The 9,728-nt window shown below is 49.3% G+C and overlaps 1 protein-coding gene across 2 annotated transcripts in view; it reads right to left on the bottom strand.

Annotated features, from left to right (window-relative positions):
* Nucleotides 1–9,728, bottom strand: part of TKT (transketolase) — a 495,005-nt gene that overhangs the window by 26,848 nt on the left and 458,429 nt on the right. The window contains exon 2 of one of the 2 annotated variants that reach the window (XM_069084377.1): nt 5,183–5,381. In XM_069084377.1, the coding sequence (XP_068940478.1) occupies nt 5,183–5,289 (107 nt within the window). In that variant the 5' untranslated portion in view covers nt 5,290–5,381. Of the gene's footprint in view, nt 1–5,182; nt 5,400–9,728 lie in introns of those variants that run through there. The other variant, XM_069084376.1, reaches the window with a different exon arrangement.

Raw genomic sequence — 9,728 nt, 5'->3', positions numbered from 1 at the left:
CACACACACACACACACACACACACACACACACACACACACACACACCCTAATGCCGGCTTCCTCCTGAAGTTACGTTGCATATATTTGTATTCCCTAATCTGTACAGATTCTATCTCCTAGTGGAAGGGCAAGTTCCATCAGAGATCCCCACATCAAGAGAGGCTTCATGGTCTGGTTGATCAGAGAGCAGGCAGCAGAACCAGGAAGGCCCAGGTTCTAATCCTGCCTCTGACCCCTGCTGGCCTTAACTACTCAGGGCCCCAGACAGTGACTCAGACCACTAGTTCTGCAGTCAGAGGATGTGGGTTCAAATTCCACCTGACACTACCCTTGTGACCTTGGCAAGTAAGTGACTTAATCTCCCTGGACAGGGACTTCCTACTCTTGAAATGAAGATTTGGACCAGCTGGCCTCTGAAGCCCCTTTCCAACTAAAACTGCTCAGGTGGCCATCTGTAAAGGGTCCACACTGGGAGCTCCCTACAATGAAATCACAGATCTGAACGCTCTCCCCCCCCAAAAAAAAAAAAAACACCAAAGCCCCCCAGCCTAGCAAAGAGCTTTGCACACAATTTGAAACTAGGTGTCACAGTGGATAGAGCACTGGGCCTGGAATCAGGGAGACCTGAGTTCAAATCAGTCTTTGATACTAGATACTAGCTATGTGGCCTCCAGCAAGTCACTTAACCTGTTTGCCTGTTTCCTTATCTCTAAAATGGGGGCATTAATTGCACCTACCTCCCAAGGTGGCCATGAGGATCAAATAACATAACAGTAAATAAAGTACTTAGCACAGTTCCTAGGACATGGTAAGGGCTATATCAATGTCCACTACAAATATGTAATAAGCACCTACTATGTACCAAGAACCCTGCTATGCGCTGGAGATATAAAGAGGTGGAAGTCTTCCCTGCCAACAAGGAATTCACCACCTGCTGAGGTTATTGAAGCTGATAATCTAATTAGAGCCTATAATGTAATCTAAGAACAAGCCGAGTACAGCACAGGGCCCTAAGGAGCCGAGGGAAGGCTCTAGGATGAAGAGGGGCTGGGAAGGGCTTCCTACAGCAGATGCCTCCACCCTGAGCCTCATTCCCACCCCCACTGCCCCGCTGTTCTCTCACTCCCTTGGCACTTGTCCACCGCATACAACCCTGGTGTTGCAAGACAAATTAGGCAATGCATCTGGCCAGAGTGTTGGAGTTAAACAAGAGGAAAGAGCCAACGCTTGCAGTGTGGAGGGCCGCTCTCAAGCCCTGCTTCCCTCCCATCAGCACTCTGCAAGCTGCCTAATAGGAGCTCACCTCTAATGCTCCACCTGCGCCATACCCAGGGTCTCATCCTTCTTAGAAGCATATCTGGAGTGGCAGTGCAGCCTAGTGAGTGGAACCTTCATTAGCAAACAGTCCTAGATTCAGAGCTGGGGGGGAGCCCTGAATATGTTAAGTGACCCCCCTCCCAGAGCAGCACAGCTAGTGTGGGTCTGAGGGAGATTCCAGCCTTCTACACCACAAGCTGGTTCAAGTGGTGGCTGTGCCACTCAGCGTAGGAGGGTCTTGGTGCTAAGATCATTCATTTCTCTTGTCAGGTCACAGACATAATGAAGAATGGAAGCAGGATGTGAACCCACCTCTTCTGATTCCTACTCTCCCAAAAGAGTGGCACAACCCAGGGAGCCTCTGGTGCAGGTGGCTTGGGCGGCTCCCTCTCCCTCCCCTCCCCCTCCCCCCAGGGCCTCAGCTTTCTCAGCTCTAAATGAAGCTGGCCTCTTCCCTCTTCCCTAGGCTGTACTCTCCTCGAGCACAGGGTAGCCTTTTGCCTGTCTTTGAAGCCCTATTACTTAGCACAGTGCTGAGCACATAGTAGGTGTTCATAAATGCTTGCTGATTGACTGACCAAAGGTCCTATTTAAGGGCTTCTGAGGGGGTCCTTAGCATCTCATCTTTAACCCAATGGTCAGAGAGCTATCTGATCCAAGTTGATGGAAAGGTTTTTTCCCACCATGGGTAAATTCCGTAACTATATGTTCCAATCATTACAGTATCCAGGCCAGGGGGGTTGTCTTTTCAGCCTTTAAGAGGAGCAGAACCAGGAATTTGAACCCACATCCTCTGACTGCAGAGTACTTTACTTGCCCTTTCCAAGAGAGCTTAGCCCAGGATGGCAAAAACAGCTGTTCATCTTTCTGATGTTCATCAGTTCTCACAAAATGAATGTGGACGCCACCAACTCAAATCCCAGTCTGAGGTCTGAATAAACAATAGCTGCTCCATTCCCCCCAAGCAGGGGCAGATAGCTTAAGTAGAAACACTCACTGGACTTTGAGCCAGAAACCAGATGTCAGTTTAGGAAGCAGAAAATTCTTGCCTGAGTTGGGCCACTAGCTAGCTAGCTAAAAGCCGGACAGCTCCAAGGCCCAGTTCCTTCAGTGGCAAAATAGACTGAGAATATCTAAGTGGGGCCATTTGCATGCGATAAGAACTCAATAAAACCGTCATGGGGAACTCCCACCAGAAGGAATACCTGCTACACGAAAGGACATCCTGAGCAACTTGAGGCACTGAGCTGATTAAGCAAATTAGGCCAGAATCAAAGCAGTTCTTGTCAGGATACAGAAAATTGAACCCAGACTGCTTTCCCCATCAGCCCATGCTACCTATGTCAATCTCAATGGTTTTAGAACAAAGTTCTATCTTACAGGTTTTCTTAAACGGTATTTTACTTTTTCCAGTTACATGGAAAGACAATTTTTAATTTCTTTTTTAGAATTTTGAGTTCCACATTTTTCTCCCTCTCTCCTTCCCCCTTCCTAAAATGGTAAGCAATATGATATTGGTCACATAACTTATGATCTTAAGAGGCTCAGATGTTCAGTGACTGACCAGGTCATCCTAACTGAAGCCCAGCAATCCTCAGCACTGTTCATAAAAATTAAGAGCTAGCTTGGGTTTGTTTTTGGGGGGGAGGAATGATTGTGTTTCCTTCTAACTGCCCAGTCAGACAAGGGTTACCTTGGGGGCCAGCTTGGATTCTCTGCAGAGCAGGTGAGGGCACAGCTCATAAATGAGTAACTTACCACAGACCTAAGGGACTGACCTACATTCTGCTGAAAATCTCCCCTTGGACTGCCTAGAAATCCTGCTGATAATTGGTTCTGACTGTTGGGCACAAAAAGAAAATAAGAGAGTTTGGGCCCCCAGGGAATACATTCTTTGGCCAGTCTGGCATCAATCTGTATTCCTCCTCTTTGGGAGTTTTTCCTTTCTCCCCATTGGCAGAGCTGAGAATGCCCTTAGAGACCTTCTAGTAACCCTTTCACTTTAAAGATAAGGGCGATAAAGGAAAGGGCCAGCCTGAACCTGGAAGCAGCAGCCAGGGTAGAGGCTGACAGACTGGCCTCCACCAGGTCAAATCCTGTGCGGTCATTCGAAAAGGAGGTCCAAATTCTAGAATGAAGAATAAGCAGGTATAGTTCTGGGGACATAGCCAATGCTGGGGTTGTTTTTACTTGACCCTACGGGGAGAAAGAGGAGCAGAAAATGATTTTTTCAAGAAAACAAAACTGTAGAGAAAATGAAGACCAGAAATTCCTTCTCTAAATCTCACCTGGGACATTTAGTACCTTGGAGCTTTGGAAAAGCCATTTAACCTCATGGGCCCTCATCCATACTCCCTAGGGCCTTATCCATACTCAGGTCTGTAATCACCTTTTCAGGTACCACTCCGGCCTGTGCATTGACAGCCATTCAGCAATCAGTATTCATCAAGGACTAGGCAAGTCACTGAGCTGTGGCCCTTAGCTCCCCCAAATATAGAATGCCAATATTCTTGAGGCCTTTCCAGTTCTAACTTAACTATAACCCGGAACTGCACATGGACAATGGATGAAAAGTGGCCTCTAAAAGGTCAGACCACGTGGTCTAGACCTCTGGTCTCCAGCCTCCACCACGTGCTTTGCCCTGCCCCGCAGCTCATCTGTGTGACCCGAGAAAGCCGATCTTAGGGCTGGTGGGAAAATAACTGCTCCCCTCCCCCGGAGAATAACCCGAAGGGCTCCAGAGGCCCTAGGAATAACCCAAAGGGCTCCAGAGGCCCTAGGAATAACCCAAAGGGCTCCAGAGGCCCTAAGATCAGAGGTGGAACATTAGGGATCATATCAGCTAAGACTAATCCCCAGGAGGAGAGTGAGCCTCCCCCCACCACGGCCAGCTGGCTTCACCTCCGTCTCCGAATCCCCAGCGCCAGTGAGACTGGAGGACCTAGATCAATGTTTGTGGATTGAGGTGGTATCTGAACCGAACCTCTGCCTCCAGATCCAATTCGAATCCACTACCAGACCACACCCACCCCACGCCCTCCTCCCAAGTTGGTCCGAAGTAAAAGCTCCGATTGGTTCACCCAAGCTGGGGCTTGCAGGCAGGAAACTCTCATGTGCCCTGGCCAAGCAAATTTCCTGTCTCAGTGGCCTTGGGCTTTTCTCCTTTTTCTAGATCCCCAACTTCCCGCCATCGTGGACTGCACAGAACGGGAGGGAGTCCGGGACTGAACTTGGTCTCCACTCCGCCACAGGGGTCCCAAGCTGGGGGGATCTGACTAGGGCTGGGGTCGGGGGAGAAGACACATCCCAGGTGCCACCCTCGCCCCAGTGCCCCTTCCCTAGGTCCCCACCCGCAAGCCCGAGGCACCCGGGACGTGCCCGGCCACCCTGGGGACTTCGCCCACAGATGGGCGGAGCCAGCCTCGGGTTCCGGGCGGAGATCTGGAGCTCGGAAAGGCCCCGGCACCCGAAAAGGCTGCCGGGCCGCGCTGGGCTGGCCCCGAGGGCTCGGCTCAGCCGGAAGAGCCACAGCATTCTCTCTGCGCCCCAAGTCGGATCAGCCCCGAGTTTGAGTCCGCACTCCCAGCATTCCTGTCTTGGGACCTGGGCCGATGCCCACTCCCCCCGATCGCGGCCCCCGCCGCGGCAGCCCCTCAGCCGGAGCCCTCTCACCCAGTTCTCCCTCCTGCTCGCACTCTAAGTGGGAGCCCTGCTGGGGCAGCGTCCCGGGTCCGTGCCCTCTGCCTTCGATGCCCGCGCTCAGCCCGCACGCACGAGCTCGGGCTGCAGCAGCTCCGCCGTCCGCCCGCCGGCGCCCCCCCAGCCGGGTCGGGAGCCGGGTCGGGGGCCGGCGCCCCACTCACCCCGAGCCGGCCGCCGTGGTGGCTTGGATGGAGCTGATGCGCAGCCGGTTGGCCGTGTCCTTCAGCGCCTGAAGTTTCTGTTGGTCCGGCTTATGGTAATCCTCCATGGCGAAGCGAGTTTGGCGGGGATCCCAAGCCGGGGTCAGAGGAAGCACCACGTAAGAGAGCAGGAGAGCCCGAGAGGAAGGAGGAGGAAGACGAGGAGGGCCGGCCCCAGCGCGCCCTCTTATGACCAGGCCTACCTGCGGGAGGAGCCGGGGAACGTGGGCAGGGGCATGGGGAGGAGAAAGAGGGAGGAGGAGGAGGAGCGAGCCTTCAGCCCGGCCCACGCGGGGAGGGGGGAGAGCAGTGCTAGCCCTGTAACTCGCACACACCGTTCCTGGGCTGCAACCCCCACCCCCACCCCTACCTGTCCGCCACTCTGGGGAGCTCCCAGAACCCTGAACTCCAGCTAGGGCTTCTTACCGAAGAGGAAACTGTGGTCCAGGGAAGGCCAGAGACTTGCTCTAGGACTACACTCGGAGAGTTGGGGGTGGGGCACCTGCCTTTGATTGCCCCCCCCAACCTCCACCCCCACCCTAAGCTCAGTCCAGAGCTGGGGGAAGGCGTGGCAACCACCCCTCCCCCCCACGCCCTCGGAGACACCCCTGTCCCAGCATCGGCAAAAGGCCTGTTTACCTCCTTTTAAGTGTGGGGAAGCAACCGAGATGCCGAATTCTCGAGGTGAAGAAGATCTGGGGTCAGAAGATCTCGGATCTAGACCTGGAGGGGCCCTAGGACGCTGCCTAGGTCAAACCTCTCATTTTCCATGATAAATGTTGGAAAAGATATGGGAAAGCTGGAACAATTCATTGCTGGTGGAGCTGTGCCTGAGCCGATCCAACCATTCTGGAGTGCAATTTGCAAATATCAAAATATGCGTAGCCTCTGACCCAGTAATAGGGCTCCTAGGGCGGTATCCCAAAGAGATCATAAAAATGGGGGACGGATCCACATGTACAAAAATAGTTACAGCACCTCTTTTTGTGGTGGCAACGAATTGGAAATAGAGGGGATGTCCATCATCTGGGGAATGGCTGAACAAGTTGTGGTATATGAGTGTAATGGAATACTATTGGGCTATAAGAAATGATGAGCAGGCGGACTTCAGAAAAACCTGGAAAGACTTACATGAACTGATGCTGAGTGAAGTGAGCAGAACCAGGAGAACATTGTACACAGAAACAGCCACAGTGTTCCATGACTGCCTTTGATAGACTTGGCCCTTCTTGGCAATCCTAGGACCTAAAACAATGCCAAAGGACTCATGATGCAAAATGCCATATCCACATCCAGAGAAAGAACTATGGAGTCTGAATGCAGAGCGAAGCAGACTATTTTCTTTTGTTTTGTTTTTCTTTCTCATGGTTTCTCCCATTCATTATAATTCTTCTATACAATGTGACTAATGTGAAAATAAGAGTGATTAGTAGGAATGTATGTGAAGAGCCTGTATCAGATTGCATTAGGGAGGGAAGAGGGAAGGGAGGAGGAGAAAATTTAAACTTGTGGAAGTGAATGTTGAAAATTAAAAGTAAATGAATTAACTTTTTTTAATAAAGAAATTTTTTTAAATCCTCTCATTTTCCAGATGATGTAGCAGAGGAGGCTGGGAAAAGTGAAGGATTGCCTGAAGTCCACAGCTAGGAAGGGGAGGAGGTCAATTTGAAGCCAGGCCCAAGGCCTCCAGAGCTGAGCTCTTTGTATCCTTTTCTGCCATGTTTTAACTGTCAGGCCAGCCTTCTCAACTTCTGATTCTCCAGCTGGACTTTAGCTTACCTAAAAGGTGGCTTTGGGCTTGAGAACCTATGGTCCAGTGTCTCTTCAATACACTTACTCATTCCTGGCTGTAGGCCTGGGGTCTCCCTTTGCTGGGAATGTCTTTGCTTCCAGGTCCCTGCAGCTGGCCTGCCCCTAGCTTACATGGTGCATTAAGGTTTGCATGGTTGCTTTACCAGAAGGGTGAGGAGAGAGGCAGGGTCAAGGCTGTGCCTTCCTCTCATCAGCTCACTGAATTGAACAGTCTAAGAATTGAATGGATCCTTCGACATCATCTAGTTTCTTTTACATTTTCTTTTACAGAGGGGGAAACTGAGTCCTAGAGAAGGGAAGTAAGTTGCCAAAGCGCCCACAAGTAGTGAATAGTAACAGAGTTCTTCTCACTGCAGGATGTGGACAAGGGATATCAGGTTCATAACTCTTTTTTTTTGTATAATGGACCCTTGGACAGCAGTTTGGTGAAGCCAAGGAGGAACTCCTGCCCAGAATCATGTTTTTAAATACATAAACAAACTACATAGGATTCTGAAGGAAAACAGACTGAAATACAGAATTAAAAAAAAAATCAGACCCCACAAGGAGGTAGTAAGATCCCTGTCATTGGGAGGTCTTCAAGTCAAGGCTGGATGCCTAATTGTCCACTAGATTGTAGAGGAAACCCAAGTTCAGGTAAAGGTGGGACTAGAAGGTCATTGAAGTTCACTTTGTTGTCATTCAGTAGTTTCAGACATGTCTGACTCTCCATGATACTTTTTGAGTTTTCTTGGCAAAGACACTGGATTGGTTTGCCATTCCCTTCTCTGGTTCAATTTAAAGATAAGGAAACTGAGGTAAACAGGGTTAAAATGACTTGCCTAAGGTCACACAGCTAGTAAATGTCTGAGATCAGATTTGAAGTCAGGTCTTCCAGACTCCAGGCCCAGTGATCTATCAACCTAGCTACCCACTGAGGCTCATGCTAGCGCTAAAATTCTGTGCTTTTCTGATAGACAGGATCTCAAGACCCCTGTCCACTGTGTTTGCTGTAACTTGTGCAGCAGAAGCCATATGCTCCCAAGCAGAAGGCTCCCCTTAAATCTGGGGACAAGGTTAAAATGTGCCAAGTCAGCATCCGCATTAGATAGATGACATTAATGAGCTGCAGAAGGACACCAGAGATCACTCTGGAAGGGACTTTAAAGATGGTCCAAGCAAGCCCCTGATTTTACAGATAAGAACGTTACTCGGAAAGGTCTGGTGATCGGCCCAAGGTCACACAGAGGGTTAAGTGAAGATGCTGCAGAGGAAATCAGGGCTTCCCAATCTCCATGCCGAGCTTCAGTGCTTCCTGCCTCAGGATAAACTGGTTCTAGACCTGGGCGAGGAAGGAGGCACAACTTTTCAGATGTATATTGCCTAGATTTGCTTAACCATAGTTGTGGTTTGCTGCACTTTTTCCTCCCTTCCCCTTCTAGCTGGGGGTCAGGACTTCTGGGAGGTGATGTCATGATTTGCAAGTGATCTGGATTTAAATGAGGGAGGTCTGTCCAAGGCCATATATCCCCAAGATACAGCACTAGGTTTAAACCATCAAAATTTACATTCCTTTGGATCAAGCATTCTCAGGTAAGGGCATGAAACCCCAAGTGCACTGATGAAGAGGAAGAGGAGGGAAGGGGAGGGCAGGGGAGGGGGGAGGGAAGGGCAGGGGAGGTTACACAACTGGAACTGAACAGTTGGGTAACTCTTACTACTCACAGGTTGTCCTTCATTCTTGAAGATGGGACTTCAGGAAGGTAGTACCATGATTTGCATGTGAATTGGATTTAAGTGAGGGAGGGCAAAGTCACTTAGCCTCACTTTCTCTTCTGGAGTCATTTGGGTCCAGTGGCCAGATATCTATCTGGGTGACTGGAGATGCCCTACTTAACCATATTTGTTTGTTACAAGAAGGTCTATGAGGTCTATGAAAGTCATTGGGAAGTGATAATGATGGGTTTGGGGTGTTTTTTTTTTTCCTTTTGGAGGGCAATTGGGGTTAAATAACTTGCCCATGGTCACATGGCTAGTTTTTGTGTGTGGGTGTTAAGTGTCTGAGGCCAGAACTGAACTCGGGTCCTCCTGACTCCAGGGCCAGCGCTTTACTCACTGCACCACCTAGCCAGCTGATAGTGATGGTTTTTAAAAGACTATAAAAATATTTTGGTTTTTTTGAGGTTTTAAAATTTACTTTTACCATCCATTTTTAAACTTTTGAGTATATAGAATAATTTAAAAGAAAAAAAAGGGGAGTTGCTGCTGAGACTTGGGCATCTCCTAAAGTCCCATCTGAGAGATGCCAATCTAAAATTAGCTAAAGGAAAAGGAACTCTCATCTAGTTAATTATTACATGCTAAGGGAAGGCTGCCATTAATAAGTGAGATGAGGATCTTCACAATCTAAAAAAAGAGTGAAAGAATTCACACACGTCAGGTGTTTAACTAGAAAGCAGAGGCCCTGAATCCCAACTAAAGCTTATCTGGTGCTTTAAGGTTGGGGGGTTTGGTTCCATTAGGATCCCTGTTTTACATAAGAAGAAACTGATTTAGAGAGAGGGGAAGAGAGTTGCTAGACTGGTTAGGGTCATTTGAGGGCCTCTTGAAGTTCAATCAAGGAACAAGTATTTCTATTTCTTTCTTCCTTCCTTTCTTCATTTCTTTTCCTTTCTTTCTTTCTTTCTTTCTTTCTTTCTTTCTTTCTTTCTTTCTT

This window comes from Petaurus breviceps, unplaced genomic scaffold, assembly GCF_028583685.1.
Source record: "Petaurus breviceps papuanus isolate PSGF00001 unplaced genomic scaffold, PetGlider_PUasm1.0 174, whole genome shotgun sequence".
NCBI lineage: Eukaryota > Metazoa > Chordata > Mammalia > Diprotodontia > Petauridae > Petaurus > Petaurus breviceps.
Note: the sequence above shows the minus strand (reverse complement) of the source record. Positions and strands in the feature narration are given on the sequence as shown.